Source organism: Pogona vitticeps, chromosome 14 (assembly GCF_051106095.1).
Source record: "Pogona vitticeps strain Pit_001003342236 chromosome 14, PviZW2.1, whole genome shotgun sequence".
Lineage (NCBI taxonomy): Eukaryota > Metazoa > Chordata > Lepidosauria > Squamata > Agamidae > Pogona > Pogona vitticeps.
The window spans coordinates 2,481,754-2,503,758 of NC_135796.1; the positions used below are offsets into that span (position 1 = coordinate 2,481,754).

The 22,005-nt window shown below is 49.0% G+C and overlaps 2 protein-coding genes across 4 annotated transcripts in view; both read right to left on the minus strand.

The window, feature by feature from the left end:
• Positions 1 to 181: 181 nt before the first annotated feature.
• On the minus strand, positions 182 to 4,540 carry LOC144584736 (uncharacterized). The gene is made up of 4 exons (XM_078381570.1): positions 4,410 to 4,540; positions 3,692 to 3,785; positions 1,305 to 2,456; positions 182 to 706 (listed from the first exon to the last, which is right to left on the minus strand). The coding sequence occupies exons 1-4, from the start codon at positions 4,512 to 4,514 to the stop codon at positions 543 to 545; spliced, it is 1,515 nt and encodes a 504-aa protein (XP_078237696.1). The 5' UTR covers positions 4,515 to 4,540; the 3' UTR covers positions 182 to 542.
• A 4,937-nt stretch (positions 4,541 to 9,477) lies between these two features.
• Positions 9,478 to 22,005, minus strand: part of OSBP2 (oxysterol binding protein 2) — a 145,958-nt gene continuing 133,430 nt past the window's right edge. For all 3 annotated transcript variants that reach the window (XM_072983583.2, XM_078381572.1, XM_078381571.1), the window contains 5 exons: positions 21,081 to 21,184; positions 19,734 to 19,829; positions 18,265 to 18,455; positions 17,357 to 17,577; positions 9,478 to 15,415 (listed from right to left, as the gene is read on the minus strand). In XM_072983583.2, the coding sequence (XP_072839684.2) occupies positions 15,273 to 15,415; positions 17,357 to 17,577; positions 18,265 to 18,455; positions 19,734 to 19,829; positions 21,081 to 21,184 (755 nt within the window). In that variant the 3' untranslated portion in view covers positions 9,478 to 15,272. The remainder of the gene's footprint in view (positions 15,416 to 17,356; positions 17,578 to 18,264; positions 18,456 to 19,733; positions 19,830 to 21,080; positions 21,185 to 22,005) is intronic.

The window sequence follows — 22,005 nt, forward strand, 5'->3', positions numbered from 1 at the left end:
AATGCTGCTCGTGCATCGATGGGCCACGGGGTGGACCTTCCTCCGATCCTTCCCTTCTCCAGCCAAGCAAGCCCCCCCCACCCTCGGCATGTTTGGACAATCCGGGACCACGCGCATGTCAGCCTGTGCTCCTCCTGCTAGTGGGGAGGAAATCCTGATGGGAGCGAGAGGATAAAGCTCTTCTCGTCCCGTCGGGACAAAAGATGAAAACGGAGGGGGGTGACTTTAGGAAGCCCCCCCCCGGGGGGGCAGTTGTCCACTCTGGAGATGTTGAGGATTTGGGAAGGGTGGGTGCATCCCATTTCATAGGGAAATCAACACTGGAAGACTTTAAAAAATTAAAAATAAAATTCTGCCCTGAGGATCTTTGGGAAACTCTTGACTTTGGCTGAAATCTGGACTTCCGTGTCCACTTGCCACAAAGCGTATTTGAAGTCACGTCACAGTGCATTGCCTCTGGACCGTTCTCTTTCCCTCGCAGGTCCTCCTCCAACAACGAAGGTTTACCCCACCTCACCCTCATGGTTTCCACCCGCCGGGCGTCACCCCCTCCATCCCATAACACTTTCCCATCCAACCAGTTTCCTTGCTAAAGCTTCTGTTAACAGCTTCCACCCACCTGCCCCATGTTTGCCTCTGAAGTTCTCCATCTGGCCTCGCTCCGTCAGGTAAGGAAGCTCATGGTACCCGGACCCTGAGCGGCCATCTAGAGAGAGGGGGGGGGAACAAGAAAGGGGGCAAATTTGAGAACGTTATGCCTATCAGAACACCATCCAGAGTCTCACTCGATCATGGTGGGTCCCATTGTTGCGGAGTTTTGTATTTTTTGGGTTAAATTCCTCCAGCTACGTAGCAGAAATGGGCAAAATAGCTTCAGGTAGCCCATCTCTTTTCTCCTTAACTGTCACTTACAGTCCCAATAACTCACTCTGAGACATTAGTAGGAGAAAGAATAAAAGGTTTCATTACGATTGGACAGATCAACAGCAAACTGACAGACATCATTGCTTTCAGCAACAGACTCAAGTGGAGGGAGGGAGAAGCACCAAGCAGAGGAAATCAGAGGCAGGGAAGGAACGACTGGTTAGTGCCCGACAGATTGAAAGTTACGCCAGAGTCCAGAAAAGTCCTTCTCGGTCACACAAACTACAGGCACCATGCGTGGTGGCACAGACCCACCACACACAACCCTGGAACAGCATGGCGGAAGGGACTTGAGTGTCCGGGTAGGACCCAAGAGATGAAATCGCCCCTCATGCAACAGCGCCCGGGCGAGGCATGTGGACAATCAAGAGTGAACTCACTTTCCATCCATTCCGGAGCATCCTCTTTCCTCCCTCTGCAGACGGGATTTCCGGATGTCCTGGCTCCCATCCAGCCATCGCTGGGCAAGCCCTGGCGCTTCTGGGAAGCCTTGCGGTCAGCTCTGGCACCCCAGTTCAACTTAAGCTGGGAGGAGGACGCCCTCTGCATCTTACAGCCCATCACAGGAGAAAACCACCGAGGGCTGGCAATTATGCCCTTGTCTTCCCCCCCGGGTGACACCAAACAGCTTTGACCAGGCAGGGCACGAAGACAGGTAACATCCGACAAGCCCGTTGGGCTGTTCAATTCCCTCTTCTCTGGGTGTCCATATCCCAGTGTCCTTGCTAGGACGTCACCCCCAAACAGTGTGGTTTCAGCACCTGCTCCGTCCACAGTTTGGAGCGCCTGGAAAGGGCTCAGATCTTCCACCAACAACGGGCGGCCTGGATTTTCAAGGGGGTCTGGAATCCATTCCAAGGAGCCCTTCAAGCCTTCGCATCCAAACCCCCTCTTCCTGGAGATCAACGTGAAGTCCACCGGCTTCTCTCCCAACTTCAGAGGCTGGTGTCGAAGACTCCTTTCCCCCGGGGGGACATCTCCAAGAACATCCGTGGCCCTAGAGGTCTCCTCAGAGAACGTCCTGCCAAGTGGGGAGATCTTTGCTCCTGAAGGCTCCAGGCTGTGCGTTTTGGGTCGATGACCCAGGAACAGAGGCGCTTCTGGATAAAGAGTTGGAGAAACTTGGCCCTCTTCCCCTTTCGAGGCTTCCTTAGGAGACCGGACAACACCCTGCTTTCTCGCTGCACCCATGAAATGAGGATCTAGCACAGCTTGCATGCCCTCATAGAGCTGAGAAGGGTCAGGATTTTCAGCCCAGCTCCTGGAAATGGGCTCTAGTGATGTGGCTGCAAGATCAAACTCACTTCCCTCTTTGTCATCACTGGAAATCAGGAGAGGATCCACCAGGCATTCATAAAAAGCAGCAGTGAAATCTTCAGTGCATATTGAGTCTGAGGCCCTCTCATCTCTTGGGGTGCCTTCTGGGGCAAGGAGAGGAGGCACTGGCCACTGAGGGCCTTCCTCCTTCCAAAATGATGGGCTCTCGTCCAGAGAAGCATCTCGATCTTTGTTCCCAGAGGATTTGCTCGGATCTGCACGGAGAAGGAAGGAAATGAGGGGTGAACTTCTGCCCGAATCAGAATGCACACTGGCAAAATTTTGGCAGGCCTCTTAAGCTCTGGAGAGGTGGTTGGAGGTCTTGCCAGGCTGTGGGCGGTTGCACCCGAATCCAGACCTGGAATCGTCCAGATTACTTGCAGGACGATGAGGAAGGAACCTGATGTCTCTCGGGCAGTTGACGTCTCTTGTTGCTTCAGCAAAGGATGAGCAAACAGGAATCTAACTATTTGCATGCCAAACCCCGGTCAGAAACAGAGGATTCAATTCTAGGACACATATTTTAACATAGTCCTATTTTTTGCTTACAAGGTGGGCACACAAATATTATCGAGGAGGTGCATAAAGAAGAATGAAGCCTTGTGCAGAAACTCTGCATCCATTTGTCACAGCATTTAGGTGGAAAGACCAGATCCAGGTCACTGACACTGGACATTTCAACTCTGATTCGGTGCTTTTTCCCTTTCCCCTCCTGTGTTGATTTATTATGGTGCTGTCACAACAGTTCAGGTGCCATCAAGTCAATTCTGACGTACGACAACCATTTCCCAGGGTTTTCTAAGGTACTCGGAGGGGGATCCCCCTTCCCTTCTCTGGGGGATGCTTGACGACTCTGCAGTTTGCCCAAGGCTACACAGGCTGGCTCTCCTCCTGGGAGGCTCAGTCAGGAATCGAATTCCTGACCTCTGGCTCCACGGCCTGGTATCCAACTCACAGAGCTACCATTACCCAGCTGCTGAGCTCGCAGCTGCGGGTTCAATTCCCCCACTGTACCTCCCAGGTGACAAGGCAGCCTGTGCAGCCTTGGGCAAGCTGCAGAGTCTGAGAGAAGCCCCTGAGGTTGGGAGCGGTAAACCAATCCTCTATACTGGGGAATCCTGGAAAGATTGCAATGAGTTGAAAACAACTCGATGGCACTCGATTATCATTCCATGGCAGCATATCATTCTCCAGATTGTCATTAGATGCCACCACGGGGACTGTGGTCAGAGTTTGGAAGCTAAACAGATCAGCGGCTGGGTGGGAGATCCCTTGGGAAGAGCAGAAGGCGAGGAAGGGACGCCGTCCCTCCTGGAAAGCTGCTGCCGGCCAGAGAGGTCAGTATTAAGCTAAAGGGGCAGAAGGTCAGGCGGTGTTTTGCTCAGAGTGACAAGCAAGAGGCTCAAGTGGCAGACCCAAAGGGAACCGCCCTCCCACCCCCAGGTCTCACCTGCGGCACCAGACGTGCATGTGGTTCCACTGAGGAAGGAGGGGGAGGCTGCCTGCCCGCCGGTCCCTTCTGTTTCCACATCGGGTTCCTGAGCCTGCCATACAAAAGGAACAACATAGAGGGAAAGTTGGTGACAAGGACATGTTGGAAGCCTCCCCTGCACACACGCATGCCATGTTGGAGTTTTTGCAACCTCGCATGCTGACTGGGAGGGGCCTTTCTGGAACAGGGTGACTGTCAATCGCTAATAGCACTGCCTTGGGTTCAAAGAAAAACTGGCCTCTCTGATCTACCTTTCCCCCCTCTCTGTCTGTCTTTCTGTTGGCAGTCCGTCCGCCTGCTGAGGCCTGTTGCTGCAAGTGGTGATGTTTGTTCTCTGTTTGATCTATTTCAACGGTAAGTACATGAAACCTTTTCGTTCTTTCTCCTACTAATGTTTCAGAGTGACTTATTATGACGGTAAGTGCTAGTTGATGAGGAAAAAGGGGTGGACCACTCTGCGGAACTTGAAGCTATTCTCCTCTGTGAATTCCCTGCACTTCTACTCCACATCTAGAAAAATGTAACAAAAAAATTCAAAACTTTATAACACAAAGCAAATTGCCCCTGCCCCTGAGCCATTGTCCAGGTAAGAATCCACCCCACTGATGACCTTTTGGACCTGGGAATAATCCCCACCCATGGGGGAAAGGCTGACCTTTCCCCCTTCCCCACCTACTTGCAGCCGGCTGAGATGTGCATCGATGGAATCCAGGAGGTGGTCGCAGTGGTCCTTGGCCAAGGGACCCCATCTCTGAGGATGCGGGATAGGCAGCTCTTCCATCCGATCTGGGAAGCAACAACAGCTGGTGAAGGAAGGCTCACCAAATCAGCACCATCTTGGCCTCTGGGGGGATCCCAAAGTCTTGTTGGAAGTGATTGCATACATATCAGCTTGTTCTCGAGAAGATGCATGCTTTTGCATGGGGAGGGCCCCCCAGCTCCTCAAGTTTCCTAGATGGCTGGCTACCTGTGCTGACTTTTCTCTGACCTTAAATTCCTATTCTGAGGGCGGCTGATGTCCCTTCTTTCTTTCTCAGCTTCTGCCTTGTCCTACCAAGAAGGAGACCCATTTCTTTTGCTTTCCAGAGACAAAAGGAGCAGCCACCGCCTCCGACATCTCCAACCCACAAGGGCCCGTCCAGACTGCAAAATTTGATGCACTCTGGCCCATGTTTAAAAGGTCCCTTATCTTCATTGCAATCTCTTTTAACTCAAGTACCTGTCCAGGAAGGCAGAACCAAGAGCTATTTTGCATCTCAATGAATCATGCCAAAAAGACTGCATGCTCATAGTCCTGTGCCAGAAAGATTCGGGTCAGCTCTTAAAGGGGAAGGATGGATCGTTTTAAGTAGGAACACTAGCGGATGGGGTCTTTTTCTCGGGCTTTCTTACCTTCTAAGACAGAAAGGTGGACGTGATTCCTTTACAAAGGGGAAAGGATGCTCAGGTGATCATTCCAAGTCTCAGAGGGCAGCATCCAGAACTTCACCACTGCTCCAGCACGGCTCCGGGTGGCTCCCTCCAACACATCAGAGCAGGCCAAACAATGAGTGCGTTTCAATTTAGGTCAGCACTTCTTGTTGCAATAAAGGGTTAACAAACATGAACAATTGCAGACAGAATCATAGCAAAGGTCCCTGGATTCTGTTCACCGGCCTTTCATAAGAACATCCACAAACAGGCAGAAATATATCTGTTAGTCTTGAACAGGCAAAAGAATCAAAACTGGGAGTGCTTGAAAAGCCACTTCTTAGCTGTTAGAGTAGTAGGACACCAATGACCTTGGGAGGTGGCAAGAGCTCCAACGCTGGAGGCCTTCAAGAGAAAACTGGACACCCTCTGCTTGGATCTGCATTGACTTGGATGCCTGTCTTGAGCAGGGGGGTCAGACTTGATGGCCTTAGGGGCCCCTTCCAACTCTGTGATTCCAGGATACTATTAAACTCCACACCTAAGTCTATAGCCCTTTATGGGTGCCCACCCCCCATTTGTACAGCCCTATGGAAAATACAGTGGTGCCTCGCACAACGATTGCTTCATACAATGACGAATTCACACAGCGATGGGTTTCTTTGAAGAATTTCCCCCATCGTTTAACGATGTTCTCTATGCGGGAATTTCACTTAACGATGTCCCTTTTTCGCTCCTGTAAAAGTGTATTAAACTGTTTGAAACCTGTTTTAAATGCTTGCAATCGTTAGCCCACCTCCTGAACCCTACGCAAACTTAATTTGGTGTTGTTCTGAGTCGTCGTTAATTTTTGGTGATTTTTTGTTTTTTCTCTCATTGAAATGCATTGGACGGACAGTTCAATAGAGTTCAATGAGAGAAAAAACAAAAAATCACCAAAAATTAAGGACGACTCAGAACAACACCAAATTAAGTTTGCATAGGGTTCAGGAGGTGGGCTAATGATTGCAAGCATTTAAAACAGGTTCCAAACATTGTAAGACACTTTTACAGGAGTGAAAAAGGACTTTGCAAAGCCATTGAAATGCATTGAGTCGGCTTCAATGCATTTCAATTGGGGAACCGGGTTTCACTCAACGATGTTTCCTATGGCGATTTTCTCTTAAGGACGGCAATCCGTTCCAATTGGAACGGATTAACCGGTTTTCAATGCATTCCTATGGGAAATGGTGTTTCGCAGAACGATGGTTTCATACAGCGATGAATTTTTTGGAACCAATTAACATCGTTGTGCGAGGCACCACTGTACATGCATCCTGGCAGGCAGGGTGCATCTATGTTTTCTCCCCGCTTCTGATCAGCTGCACAAGCAACAGTGGGATGCTAAGAGGACTTCTCCTTTACCTGGGTGTTTTTCCTCTTCTGGGGGGAACTGCTTTCAATTTGAAGCTGGCTATGCTGTCCATCTCTAGAGGAAAACATGCACAAGACAGCTGGACGCTACCAAGCTTCAGGCGTCCACCATGTTCCAGGTGGACAGGGAACCTGCCTGCTAGTACAGTAGGACCCTCCTTTCCAAGAGATCAGTATCTGCAGATTCATTTATCCGCTGCCTGAAAATACTAAATGAAAAAACTCGAGAAATACATATTTATAGTTCTTTCCAGAGCGGGACGTAGTGGTGTTGTAGGTTAAACCGCAGAAGCCTCTGTGCTGCAAGGTCAGAAGACCTGCAGTCGTAAGATCGAATCCACGTGACAGAGGGAGCTCCCCTCATTTGTCCCAGCTCCTGCCAACCTAGCCGTTCGAAAGCATGTAAAAATGTGAGTAGATAAATAGGGACCACCTCGGTAGGAAGGTCACGGCATTCCTTGTCTAGTCGCGCTGGCCATGTGACCACGGAAACGGTCTTCGGACAAAACGCTGGCTCTATGGCTTGGAGACGAGGATGAGCACCGCCCCCTAGAGTCGGGCATGACTGGACAAAAATTGTCAAGGGGAACCTGTACCACCTATGTATTTCCAGGCTGTATTTACCAGAACTGGCCACTAGAGGGAGCCAGAAACCCGGGCCTAAGCAATGAATAGCATCCACTTTCTTGTTGTTGTTTAGTCGTGTCCGACTCTTCGTGACCCCATGGACCAGAGCACGCCAGGCCCTTCTGTCTTCCATGGCCTCCCGGAGTTGGGTCAAACTCATGCTGGTAGCCAGGATCCCATAGAGTGACGTTATGAAAACTGAAGTGGTACAAAACAACCAAGACAGGGTGAAACAAGACTCAGTCCCGGTCCTGCGTTTGAAACATGCCCAGATGTGCGTGCACAGGCGCACATGCACATCTGCCTCATCCCAAGTTCCCTGTCTGGGCACGCCTGAACGGGGGGGGGGGAGGATAACTCCCTTCTTTGCCCTGTTTGGATCGATTCTTTGGGATGGTGAGAGGGGGGGGCAGAGTGAACTAGGATTCAGGAGCCCTGGGTTCGAATTTCCCCCTTGCCCCATAGAAACTACCTGACTGGCATGGCACCGATAAAACCCTTCTGGGGCTACCTCCCGTACCTTGAGAATCCTTTTAGGTCGCTCTAAGTCTGGTAATGGAAGGACAGATCCTGACGCTGAGGCTCCAATCCTTTGGCCATCTCATGAGAAGAGAGGGCTCCCTGGAAAAGACCCTGATGTTGGGAAAGTGTGAGGGCAAGAGGAGAGAAGGGGACGACAGAGGACGAGATGGTTGGACAGGGTCATCGAAGGGACCAACATGAATTTGACCCAACTCCGGGAGGCAGTGGAAGACAGGAGGGCCTGGCCTGCTCTGGTCCATGGGGTCACGAACAGTCGACACGACTTGACGACTGAACAACAACAAAGTCTGATATGACTGGAGAGCAACAGATTTTAGGAACGGTGGGTTGATGCAAACGCAGCCTGTTTTGCGTGCGCGCCCGCTTGAGCAATCCAAACCCTGCCTCTCCCCCCTCCGATCCCCGCGGTGGGGCTGAGTTGAGGGGGGGGCGCTGGACTCACCGACTTCCTTCCCCGGAGGTGCGGCGCCCGTTCTTCTCCCGAGCGGGCGTCTCTCCTCCACCCGGCCGCCCCGAGCAACTCCGTCGCCGCCACCGTGGAACGTCCAGTCCCCGGGCCGGGGTCGCGTAGCAACCTTGGAACGCGAGGCCCCTCCGGCGCTCCCATTGGCCGAGGCGCCTGTCCGTTGCCCGGCAACCCTCCTCCGCGGAATCTTCGGAGAGGCGGCGGGAAGCCCAGCACCGCGGCTGGACGGAGATGGAAGGGGCCGCCCCTGAGCATGTGCAAAGTATTTCTTTTTCTGCTCCAGAGAACCACGCCTCTTTAATTATGAAGGGAAACCAGCGACAGCAAAGAAGTCGGGGATCAAGAGGCCTCTGAGCGTGTGCAAAGAATTTCAGTAGGGAGGGTGTTCCACACCCACAGCAAATGTCTCAGAGCAACTTGTTGAAACTGTAAGTACCCGTTAATGAGAAAAGGAGTGGACTACTCCGGGGAACTGGAAGCTATTCTTCTCTGTGAATCCATGCCCTTCTGCCGTGTTGCTATAAGAATTTAACCAGAAATTCAAAACTCTGCAACAACTTTAAGGTTCTTAAATTAAGTTCAGGGTCCAACCCTGGACGGAACATCTGTGGCCTTTGGGTTGGTTCTGATAAGCTGGAAATACTTTACACAAATAGAAAAAGAGAAACTCTTTAAATTAAATTACAGATACTAGGTAGCACAAAAGTACACTTCCAGGGCTCTGCCTGTCACTTTGTAGTTTAACTGAACCCTGGTCCAGAAACTATCTTGACGACCGAGGCTCAGACATGCAATATGGGGAAACAGTAATCACAGCAGCACAGCTGGATAGTGTAGTGGTTAGGGCTAAGGGGATTTAGCGAGTTTTCGTCCATAAAAATAACTTTTCCAAGCTCTCCGATTAGCCTTCCTTCCTTGAGCCACAAAATTCCCAGGGTGACCTTGAGCGAGCCTTACTTTCTCAGCCTGTACTAACTCGCAGGGCTGCTGTGAGGAGGAAGTGGGAAGGGAGCCACGAACACCACTCCGAGCTCATCAGGATGTGACCTATGAGCCTAACCAACAAATGACTGATAAATTAGAATCTCACACACACACCTTCGCCCCCATCAACTCAGCACACCGGAACACCTGAAATCCCAGCAATTTTGACTTCAAATCAGTACTTAGGTATCAGCTGTGAGGCCCTTTCGTACTCCACCCCAGAAAACACCCCCCACCCCATCCTGCTGCGTCACGTCCCACGTTTGGGGAAAAAAATGAACAGATCTTTGCACAGCGTAGGTTTAAAACTCCTGAAACCACATTTTTATTACCGTGTAAGCAAAGAGGGGGGGTCACTCACAATGATATTTGTTAAAAAGGTATTACATTCAACGGCATTTACAGTAGGATGACATTAAAATCCTTCGGTGGGACATAAAATAGAAAGATCACAAGACGGTGCTTTTTGAGTGTGGTCGGAGAAGGAACCCTGTAACGAGTGGTTTGTTGAACGGACTGTCCGGTTGCCGAGGGGGTTCCCCTATCCCCCCCCTCCAAACACCCCTATTCGGACAACGGGCCCGTGGGCAAACACTTTTGGAGACGGAGTAGCAGCAGGTTGGCCGAGGGGAAAAGTCACGCCTGCCTCTTCTCTCGCAAGGGTAGGAACAAGGCTGGTCTCCTCCTCCTCCACCCCCCCCCGAGAAAAACAACACCCCACAAACCGTTTGCCACCAGCAAAAAAAGTTGGTTTGCCACGTTCCTTTGGCCACGATGTGAAAGGTGCTGAATACACAGGGACCGGTGTTTACCAAACTGTCAAGCACTCTTGCAAAGAAAGAACAAACATTTTAACATCGCTGCGGTGATTTCCAGATTCTGATTTTGAAAGGCGGTTTTTTCAATAAGGGTGTTTTAATCCCTGGTTCAGCACTCTCCGCCACCATTTCTCCACTGACTCAGATTTGGGGCATCATCTTCTGATCCAGCCCACCGAGAGTAAACATCCTTGGCTTCAGGGAGGAGGTGTCCCCCCTCCACCTGCCCCCAGGGCAGGTTAAGACATTCCAATATTTACAGGCGCTTCCCACCCTGCTTTTTTTTGAAGCTGCACCACAACACCCCCAAAGGGGAGTGATCTTTGTAAGCGAAGGGGGCCATGAGTCCCCCAAATCTTTGCTAACACTCTCAGGGGATCAAGTAAGCACAAGAAAATAAGGCATTAAATTGAGCTACTATTTCCCAGTCCATATTATTATTATTATTTAAAACAACAACAACAAATTAGGCTTTCAAAGAGAAAAAGAAAACACTAAACCCCTCTATCTTTTATTATCAGCATAATTTTAAGAAAAAACCTGAACTGAAAGGAAAAAAAAGAAAGAGAACAAAGCATAAAGAGCTGGAATCAAAATCTCCTGGTTGTTCAACAACTACACCAAAGCTTGGAAATGTGAATTTTCTGGACTACACCTTCCAGAATCTCCCAGCCAGTTGGTTGGACCGGAAAAGCCACCTTTCCAAGCTCAGCTAAAAGTGCATCGTGGAAGAAAGAGAGAGAGACTCAAAAGGTCTTGAGTCTTACACATGCAGCTGTCCAGCAGACTGTGTATGATTACCTTGGCTCAAATTATTATTATTTTTAAACCACCAACATTATGAGAATTTCAGGGAAATGCTACTGTTGGTGGCCAAGGCTGTGGGGCACGGTGTGAGCCATGAAGACAGTCACTTCCTATACCTCTTTGGAAAGCAGATCCAATGGCACTGGGTCCATCTGCCAGGAAACCCTTCCTGCATCTGAATAATATGCGTTGTTTCGCACCGGGGGGGGGGAGGGATGGAGAGAGAGAGAGAGAGGTGGGAAAAATGTCTCAAGGTGGAGAAAAGTCAGGAGACCTGAGGATTCTAAAATACCACCTAATTCGTAAACAGTTCTTTCTTGTCCTCTGGCCAAGTTATTTTGGTGGGTTTTCCCAGTACAGCAGTGCCTCGCTAGATGTGATAATCCGTTCCACTGAAATCACTGTTTAGCGGAATCATTGTCTAGCGAAAAGCATTTCCCCATTGGAATGCATTGAAACCTGTTTAATGCGTTCCAATGGGGAAGAATCGTCGTTGTCTAGCAAAGATCGGCTATAGGAAAGCCGCTTTGCGAGCCACCGATCAGCTGTTTAAATCGCTGTCTTGCGAAGCTTAGGTCCCAAAAACATCTTTTTTGCGAGTGCAGAGGGAGCTGTTAAAATCGTCGTCTAGTGAAAATCGGTTTGTGAAGCAGGGACCAAACATTGTCCAGCAAAATTCCCCCATTGGAATCTGTTTTGCGAATCACTATAGCGATCGCAAAAAGCCAATGTCTAGTGAAAAAAGTATCATGCGGGGTAACTGTCTAGCGAGGCACCACTGTACAACAAAATGTAAATAATGGGAGATAGCAGTGGAATTCATCCTGGTAAATGAATGCCTGTATCATGGTAACGTTACCGACTCTGGGGAAATACAACAGCCTCAAAGCACAGTCTCTTTCTATCTCCAGAGCCCACCGAACTCTCTCTCCCAAACATTTATTGACCCAGATGAGCCCCACTTAAGTTCATTTTTGGCCAGCTGTTCTCACACACGTACCGATCATCGTATTATCACCAGCAACACACAATCGGTGCCGTTCCTTTTGTGCCATCATCCTCCGGTAGTGCAGAAAGAAGAAAACTACCCATGAAGGAGGTCTTGTGGGCTTGGCTGAGTAACCAGTTACAGTGGACCGTTGACTTACAGAAGGCTCAACTTACAAACTTTTCGAGTTACAGAATTCTCTGGCCATAAAATTTAGGTTCGACTTGCAGCTGGAGAATTGACCTACAGACCAGAAAAAAAAAATGGAACAAAAATGGAACAAAAACGGCCGGTTACGGGATTAATAGGTTTTCAATGCATTGTAGGTCAACGGAGACTCGACCTACAGACTTTTCGACCTGCAGCCACCGTTCCAATACGGATTAATTCCGTAAGTAGAGGGTCCACTGTATACACATCGTTTTAAAACAGCAGTAATATTTGGTGGCCTTTGGCAGAGTGCAGCCGCTGTTGCAAAACTTGAAAAAGAAAGCCACTTCTGTTAACACCACGACAGTTCCCCCCCCCCAGAATACAAGAATGACAGACATCACTCCAAAGAAGCACCCCAAAACTTGACACCTCAAGTAGCCGTTTCACATTAAAAACACCACCACCTCAGCAATAACAGAAGAAGACACTGCTTTGAATGCTACTGGTTGGCTGGTAGGAATTGCAAAAGACCAGGTGAGCATTGAAAAAAAAAGAATCGGGGGGCAGTGGAAAGACAAAATCCAAACCTACCCTGGAAGAAGACTCAACACTTATTGTATTTGCACTATTTAAAAAAACCACATTCAGACAGAGGTGGCCTCGTCTTCATTCATTTTTTTTCATCTTCTAGGTATATGCCATATAAATTTAAACAAAATACTTTTATATATTTGATATATATATAATATATATAAATTAGAAGCAAATAAATAATTAAGGATTAAAGGGTACACTGAAATCAGTCGTGTGGCCACACTGACGTTCAGTCACTTTTCTCATAATGTGCTGTATGTGTGGGTGTATACATTTTTGTACAGTTTGTGTGTGTGTGTAGAAATATATATATATACTATATATATAGTACACATTTTACATATACATATATAAATGTCCTAAGTACAGTTTGCTAGAGGTGGTGCAGGAGAAGAGTTTACCGCGATTCCATTCATGGTGAGCCCCGTCGTAGATGGTCCCTTTTGTCTGCAGGAGATGGAGGGGCGAGCCCTGAATTTCATTATTGCTGTTTTTTGCACACACGCCCCACCAGAGATGTGACCAGCCGCCGGGAGAGTTTGAGCAGCTCCCGTATATCGGCGTGCAATGGGATCAAGCGCCAGAGAAGATCTCGGACCGGGCAGGTCTAGAGACTCTCCCAAAGGGAGAAGGTTTGATTTCCGGAGGCCTTCGCGTTCTTGGCGAGCCACCTGTCCTACCGGGCGGAAGAGACGTTTCTCTCCAGCGCCTGTCGTTCAGGAGACTCGACAGCCACCGTTTCAGTCCTGCCGAAAAGAGGAGGTGCGCGGTGCTGACGTGCCAGGCCATGGCAGGTGGCTTCCAGGTTTCTGCAAGCAGAAACGTCCTGGGGCAAGCTGTTCAAGTTGGGGGAGAATGGTGCCCCAATCAGGGAAGACAGCAAGCCAGCTAACAGGTAGCAAAGCAGGCCAGGAAGGAAGGAGAGAGGAGAGGAGTCTGGAGACAAGAGTGTGGGCTTTGTCACATTCCAGACGTGTATGTGCAGGACCAAGTTACAGCCATCGGCCACTTCTTTTAAGGCTCACGGATCCATCCCAGGAGCTGCGGTTGAGGAAGGGCTTGGAATTCTTTGCAGTCTTTCCAAGGGGGTAGGGTGGGAAGAAGACCACAGCTCTCCTGAACTCTGTGATTGTGCAGGGGCTCCTCCCTGAGCCACAAAGCCCACAGCCACGTAGGATGGAACCGTGGCCATTGAAAAGGGTCAGACCCCTGCAACACGTCGATACGCCCTCGCCTCTTGGGAGGCAAGAGGTTCTCCAAGGATGGGGACGGGTCTTCCCTGCCAAAGCCATCATCCTGTCAAGGGCAACCGGGACTCAACCCTGCCTGCCATCCTCAAGCCTTCTACGCCTCCTCTTCCTCCAGGTTTAAAGCTGCCTCTCCCACAACAGCCAACAGAGATGTCAGGAGGGTGTGAGCAGTGTGCTTTCTACATCAATGGCACCATGGAAGCGACCAGAGGGATGTCCAGGTTGCGCCTGACCAAGCAAGTCCTGCCTGGTGGCAACTCAACCCCTGAACATCGAGCCGCAGCGGAGGAAAGTCTCCGCTTTCCGTTGGGTTGTGATGATCTCTGGGGCTTTGTAACAGTGGCAGTGGGATTTGGGCCCACACAGCCTGAGTGGTGTGTGGGAAAGCTGGTTCTAACTGGGCAGAGGGAGGAGAGTCTTTAGCGGTACCCGTTGGTACCAAGTTCTCCTGCACAGATCTCTCAAATCAGCCGGGTTGGGACTGAGGTATGTCAAGGTTCAACTGCAGCTCCTGGCCGCATCCCTCCTCCTTTATATGTAGCTGGAAGAGAAAGTTCCAGCAATAACCACGAACGGACAGACCTGGTAGGACGGCAAGACGACATTCAAGAATTTCAAGATGGAGCAAAAATCAAGAGGCTGTACACTCTCCCCCCGAACACCGTCCCATTCTTTCAGAGAGCTGGTTGAAAGGAAAACTTAAGAAAAAATCTTGGCTGTAGAGAGTTGCTGAGTCCCGTTACCCAAAAAGACATTGAAAGGAACTTAAATCAACTTCACAGGACGTTCCCTTCCCTTCCTCCAAAAAAAACCCCAGTCTCTAAATAGCAGGGAGAACGAGGGGTGGTGTTATCATGCCCACGTGCTCTTCTCTTCTCCCTGAAATTTGGAGACCCTGCAGGACAAGGGGCCCAGAGCCATCTGCATCCTTCGAAAAAGAACGCCAAATATCTATAGACTTTGTACAAGAGAGAGAGATTTTAAGTTCCACCCCCAAATAAGAAGGAAAAGGAATCAAAGGTAGATCAACTCCCACCCACCCACCCACGACATGTACATCTTTGGAAGTCAGAACCCTGGTTAAAAACAACACCAAGATCTTAAAAGAAGGCTGCAGCCGTTGATGCAGCAATAAATAGGCCAGGCTTTCAAAGGAAAACACAAAACAAAAACCAACAATATCCATGATCTCTCAAATCCTAATTCGTAGCTTTAAAAAAGTTACTTAAAAAAATCAAATGCCATTTTATTAGTGCATAAAAATAGGTCTGGAATCCCTGTTTGGTTTCATCTTGTTGTTTCTCTTTCTTTAGAAAAAAAAATATATATTGACGTGTTTCTTTCGAACTTTAGCGTGTGTTTCTTCTGAAGTGTGTGTCGAGAGCCGAGCGCTGTCCGGAGGGAGGGGTTCCGCTGCCGGCTCCAATGTCCCGTGGGGGGGAGAGGCAGGGTTGGGTCAGCCTCGCCTGGCCCAGCGAGGAGCCGCTCAGAAGATGTTGGGGCAAACGCTCCAGTCCTGATTCTCCTTGGCTTCCCAGTAGCCGCCCTTGTAGGTGCAAATCAGCTCCCCTGTCGTCGGGTCGACCTTCCTCTCAAACCACAGCGGGATGTAGCCTTCGTAGTCCTTGCCTGCAACACAGAAGGCCCACGAACCAGTCAGTGCCAACAGACGCAACTGGAGAATGTGGGGCTAGAGGTTGGGAGTTCGATTCCCCCCACTGGGCCTTTCGGGAGAAGAGCCAGCCTGGGTAGCACTGGGCAAGCTGCACAGTCCCAGGGCGCCCCCTAGTGGAAGGGAAGGGGTAAAGCACCTCTGAGTATTCCCTGCCTGGAAAACCTTGTGGAGTTCTGCCATAAATCAGAATTGATCTGATGGCACACAATATATCGATTTATTTTTATTTGTTCGTTTTATTTGCAGGCTGCCTTTCTCCTGATAAGGCGGCGCGCAATCTTAAAGGAATAGGATTAGAGACATAATAAGTTGAAGGGTTTTTTAATAAAAAAATTAAAATATATGCTAATTAAGATGTAATTGAATAATTAAAAACAAGTAGGCATTTAAAACTATCTTAGCTTTAAAAAAAGGCATTTGGGGAATCACCACTATGAGTATAAGCCAACAAATAAGGCAACAAATTACATTTGCAAAGTGACGTTCTAAAGTTTGAATCACTTCCTTGCTCCGGGCTTCTAACCCGGTGGTTGCCCATCCTTGGGGGGTCACCCCGGTGTTCTTGGACTGCAATTCCCAGAAATCCTGGCCAGCACAACTAGCGGTGAAGGTTTCTGGAAGTCGCAGTCCAAGAACACCAGAGTTACCCAAGGGTTAGACAACCACTGAACTAAGAGGTTTTTAATGAAGGTTATCCAAACCAGCGGCTTGCAGTCTCTTCACTTATAGGGGAACGTGTTGTATAAACCCTTCCTCTGCCTGCCACAGAACCCTGCAGGTCTGGAAATGATACAGGTGCGTTTCCTCAGGTGTGTGGTGAAGGCCAACCTGGCTAGGAGCTCATGGATATTTGTGCACAACTGATGTACAGCATCTACGCCAGCGTTCCTTGAGATTTATTAGAAGTTTCAATTGCAAAAACAACTAGTTACATCGCTCACTGGCTTGCTGTTCTCCTTATTATTTTCAGGATCCTGAAGTGACTTGTTACGGGAATCCTTACCTACCCGCTTCTGTGGTGCCCACAGCCCCCTAACTCTCCTTGGGGGGCTTCTACCTGGAATAGAACTTTCTTCCGACATAGAAAGATCTCACTGCCACCGCCTTGAAAGAAGCACGGAGGCTGGAAAATTTAGCTCAATGTTTTAGGCAGGAGTTAAACTCGGTCCTGAGATGGCGAAGACAGGTTGCATGAGTCCCCGGCAGATGTGCAGAAGGCACAACGGCCACGCACAATCTGACATTGACACATCTACCCTCAAATATGCAAGTCACCTTCTTAGGACTGAGTTTACCTGCAGACCTCACAGCTAAAGCCTTACTCCGTTTTTAAAAATTCAAAACTTCTCCCTAACCACACCTTCATTCTTTTTTCTTTCTTTCTTTAACATCTAACCAGCTAAACACACTTCTGCAGAACTTTGAAGTCTGCACCGAGCTACCCAAGTGTTGTTACCGTGTTTCCCCCAAAATATGACCTAACCTGAAAATAAGCCCTAGTATGTTTTTTCAGGATGCTCTTAAAATAAGCCCTACCCCCAAAATAAGCCCCAGTTAAGTGAAACTCTACCCTCCACCCTTGTGCAGCACCCAGAAAATGACGTGACTGTATTTGAATCAATGTAGATGGTTGTACATTGAAAAAAAAAATTCCCCGGAAAACAATCCCTAATGCATTTTTGGAGAAACACGGTAATTTTAGCTCCCCAAAACGCATTAGGGCTTATTTTCTGGGGATGTTTTATTTTATTTTTTCATGTACAACCATCTACATTGATTCAAATACAGTCCTGTTATTTTCTGGTTGCTGCACAAGGGCGGAGCCTCCCCCCCCCCCCCCGCTCCAGCTTCCCTGCCCATTTTGGGACAGCTCCGATGGTATTTTGGATCCGCACCTTCCTCCAGCGCTTCGGCGGCCTCGGCTTCCCGCCGGCGGCGCACGGCTCTCTGCTTCTCCTCCAGCCTCTGCTTCTCCACGTTGGCTTCGTCCCACTTCCCGTTCTCCATCAGCCGCTGGTCAGGCCTCAGGCGGCTGTCCGTGGGGGCCGTGCCTTCCTCGGGCTCATTCAAGGCCAAAGCGAGGCTGGAGAAGTAATACATGTTTTCGGCATTCTCCCTGGAAAAGGAAGAGCGATACCCGGGTTAAGAACAACCGTGTGCGCGCCTGAGCGTGTGAAAAAGCGCCAAGGTTTGGCCGCCAGGAGTGTGATTATTCATCTCTGGAGATGGGAAGCGCTGCGTTTGTTTTATGGCACAAGCTCTCCGAACTGGCCAGCCGGCAGGGGATTCGGGGGGTTGAGCTCCAAAGGCGTAGCTTTCTCAGCCCCCCCAAATGTAACTCCGCTGGCACCAAGGTTAGAAACCTCAGAACGAGGGAAATGCCCCATTCCGACAGACCGCCACGGACAGGCTAGAGAATTTCCCATGTCAGAATGGAGAAAGGGGAGGGCAGAGGGGGCTGCCGTGTGGTTTTTCCTTGCTTCCATCACCAAAACATCTCTGGTGTTCACTCGAGAACGTGCACTTTCATGGATGCGACTATTTCTGCCACCAAGAGTGCAAAAATTCCTCTTGTCCCCACGCCCCATTAACAGCTGCCACAATGCCCCAGCCAGCAAAGTCACTGGGGTATCCTTGGAAGTAAAGTCCTTTTAAAAACGGAGAACATTTCCCGTCTTGGACCACCACCCTAAGTGTGCAGCACCTCTCGGCCTTTGCATCGTGGACACCCCTGATTCAGTACGTGCACACGTACACCCACCCCATCCGCCCCCCGCCTGCCCTCTCTGCTGGGAAGACTCACGGAAGGGGGTATCTCTTCCAGAGGACCTTGGGAGACAGAGTCTGGTAGACCGTTTTCGACAGCTTGCCTTCCGAGCTGCTGGTGCTTCCGTGGCTGCTGTTGACGATCTTGGCGCACTCCATCTTCTCGTCCCACGTGCCGGACATGACGTAGTGGGCCTTGCCATTGGCGTCCGTCACCACGCCTGACACCTAGGGGAGAAAAGGGGCCCCGGGGGCGGAGGGGCCAGTGGGGCTTCGTCACCTTCTCCGCCGTGAAGATATCACGTGGAATCTCGAGAAGGAGATCCAGATAACGACAGCCGCTCAACAGGGGAAGGGAGAACGTTCCTTTACTGGGAGGTGTTGGGCGGGTTTCCTACACCGGTTGGGGGATGGCTAGGTTTGATGACCTTAAGGGGTCCCTCTCCCAGGTCCCCCTTAGTCTGCAATCCTGTGATATGACACTCGCAAAAGGCCACCACCGATATGAACCACCTTCTATTGGACCTGTTTGGGACGGGTTTTAGGACACATGATTGTGCTCCGCTGGCAAGTATGTTGGCAATGGCACAGGAGGAAGGGGGGAGAAGAAATCCTTTTCACTGGTAGGCCAGCAAGAGCTAGCCTCGGGATTCTTTTAAAAAGAAAGAAGGAAAAAAGGAAACCTAACACATAACATAGCAATTGCAGTTTATTCTGAAGCACAGGAAGGCAAAGAGTTACAGTGGTGCCTCGCTTAACGATGTTAATTCGTTCCAGCAATTGCGAAGGCAAAAACATCATCGTGAAGCAGATTCGTCGTTATACGGGGTAATAGTTAAGCGGGGCACGACTGTATTTCTTGAAAGAACTATAGCGGTACATCAACTACTGCTGGGTGGGGGCGCCTTGGAACTTGCAGCTGTAGCGGAGGTCTCACGGGAAAGAAACTTCATCTTTATGGGGTAAAAACCCATAAAGGCAATGTTGGTGAGGACATGAGGCAGGGCCTTCTCTGCTGTAGCACCTCCAGAGGGAAGGACAGGTGACCCCGACCTTGTTGAGTGTGTGATGGGCCACCAAAACGTTATTCTTCTGAAAGAGTTTTGATCCTTAAAAAAGACGTTGTAAACTAGGCTTTTTAAACATCCGTCAGTGTGACTTTTCAAATGACGTTTTCCAATTGTTTTCTATTGGCCTAACTGCTTTAGAAAGTCCTGGCCAGCAAATAAGCGATAGATAAATATATTAAATAAATAAATACCAATCAAAGCAGGATATTCTATTTATTATTAGAATACATGTGGATATATCTTTAAAAATTATTTTCCATCCATAGTAATTTGGGGATTTTCTCTGTCCAAATCATCTTTCACCCCTGTCATTTCTGCTTAAAGCAAACCTTTTAACTAATGCTTATGTACGCTCCAGAACAGTGCAAACTGCTACGGCCTCTGGCTGCTATAAATGACAAAGTATGTTTTGCATTTCATAGGAAAAAAGACCTACCTTTCGGGGGATGTCTCTGGAAAAATAGCTGTAAGGAGTGAATTTCAATTGGCATTTGTCTTTCGATTTGTGATTGATGATTTCTATGTCACCGGACTGGGCAAAAGAAGAAAGAGAGAGCGTTTGCAAGGAGATTAATTTTACATTTATTCACATGGACACCAAGAGTGGTCTTAACTGACCAGATAGGTGGGATATAAAATAGATAAACAGATAAATAGATAAATAGATAAATAAATAAATTTGTGGAGGACTCAAACCCATGACCGTTGGCTTAATAATTTTGTGCTGTCAAGTCAATTCTGGTGACCCTTTTCAGGTAGAGAAGACTCAAGAGTGCTTTACCATTTCCTCCCTCTAGGGGCACTGTGGGACCGTGTACAGCTGGCCCAAGGCCACCCAGGCTGGTTTTTCTCCCTGGAGGCAGAAGCGGGGAATCGAACTCCCAACCTCTGGCTCCACAGCCAGATACTTTAACCACTGAGCTATCCAGCCACGTTGGTAAGGGGACGTTATTACTTGTTTGTAAACCTGACGCCAGGATCTCTTTCTCTTTTTCATTTACATATAATTCCTGTTGCCTCTGCGTTAGCGATCATTTGATTCAGGAGCTACTTTAGCCAAATCGTTTTGCTTGAATCCATCCACCCACCCAACTGAAGTAAAATATTTCTCCTCCGCTAAAGGAATTCTAGTTTTAAGGAGACGTTTCAATACAGGTTGTGGAATCTACAGTTTACTCTCAGTTGCTGGATTTGTGGAGGGTCCCACAAAAAGCTGATCGGGATGGAAATCCATCCACACAGCTGAATATGGGCTCTGTTCTATTCTTTCCTCTGCAAAATTCAGTTTGTTAAGATCATCAGGGAGGCCTTTCCCTCGGTCCCACCACCCTCACAAGTGCCTTTGGGAGGGGACACGGGAGAAGGGCCTTCTCTGTGATTGCTCCTTTAGACTCTGGAACTCCCTGCCACTGGAAACTAAGCTGGCACCATCCTGGCTGTCCTTCCGCAAGCAGACAAAGATCTCCCTCTTCAGGGAGGCTCTCCCACAGAGACTGGCTGCCTGAGTGGAGTTTTAAATGGATGGTTGTGCCTTTGGAAATATGTTTTTTGTGTTGCTTTTGTTTACTGTTTTTTTAAAGTTAGGTATTTGCTTAATCCTTTTCAGTATTTGTATCCTTACTGTTTTTAGCTTTAAATACTTTCTTTTAATGATGTAAACCACCTTGGGTCTTTTTTAAGGAGAAAGGCAAGGCAAAAAAATGTTTTGGATGGATAAAATCAAATGAAACAAAATCAAATTGCCTCCTGTCCATTGGAAATTCCTCCACTTGTTATCACTGACCTGATCAATCCAGAGCTTGCCCACGATGATATTGTGGACGGTGGAAGTCACTTTCCTCCAGACGTAGTGGTTGCCACTGGAGTGGAATTCCAGGTGGATGGCACCTACATGAAGGAAGGGAGGAAGGAAGGAAGGAAGGAACGAGGGATGAAAGGGAAGAAAGAATGGAGGGAAGGAAGGAAAGAATGGAGGGAAGGAAGGAAGGAAGGAATGGAGGGAAGGAAGAGGAGGGAGGGAGGAGGGAAGAAAGAAAGAAAGAAAGAAAGAAAGAAAGAAAGAAAGAAAGAAAGAAAGAAAGAAAGAAAGAAAGAAAGAAAGAAAGAAAGACTGATGCTTCATTGCCAGAGCAAAGACCTTGGAGAGAACGATGGCATTTCCTAGCAACACTGTCCCCTCACTGTTAACCCTGATTAAACTTCACGTCAGATCAAGACAGACACGGGGAGTTCCAGAGATACATCCACAATGGAAAAAGGATCTTTTCCTGCCTGCTGATCACATGCTGTCGTGGGCTGGTTTTGTCCAAAAGCGGAATAACAAACTCAAGCAAGGCCCCATCAGGGGCTAGCATCCTCCAGAGCTAGCATCCTCCTTCCACAAGCCAAGGTTACAGGGGGTGGGGGGGGGAAGAGAGGAAGTCTTGGGACCCTTTAGGGGCTGACAAGTTGTCTGTGGTAGAATTGAACCCTCCTCCTCAGATGCACCACGGGCAACCGCTCGCAAAAAGCTTATGCCAAACGATCGCAGCTAGCCTTCAAGGGGGTCCCAAGGCTCCCTGTTGCAATTATTGGGGGAGAAGGGGAAAGAAATATACAATCCCTGGATCAGGAAGATCTACACAACTCCCATCACAACCTAACACTCCCATCCGCGCTCCTCCTGCTGTTTCCACTTCTCATCCCCAAGAGAGGGGAGAAACAGAGCG

Excerpts from the sequence above, each read along its gene's own strand:
- LOC144584736 (XM_078381570.1), bottom strand. The coding sequence starts at position 4,514 with ATGGAAGAGCTGCCTATCCCGCATCCTCAGAGATGGGGTCCCTTGGCC. Across the intron at positions 3,786-4,409 it reads CACATCTCAGCCGGCTGCAA|GCTCAGGAACCCGATGTGGA; the intron begins GTAGGTGGGGAA and ends TTTGTATGGCAG. Across the intron at positions 707-1,304 it reads TGCTCCGGAATGGATGGAAA|ATGGCCGCTCAGGGTCCGGG; the intron begins GTGAGTTCACTC and ends CCCTCTCTCTAG.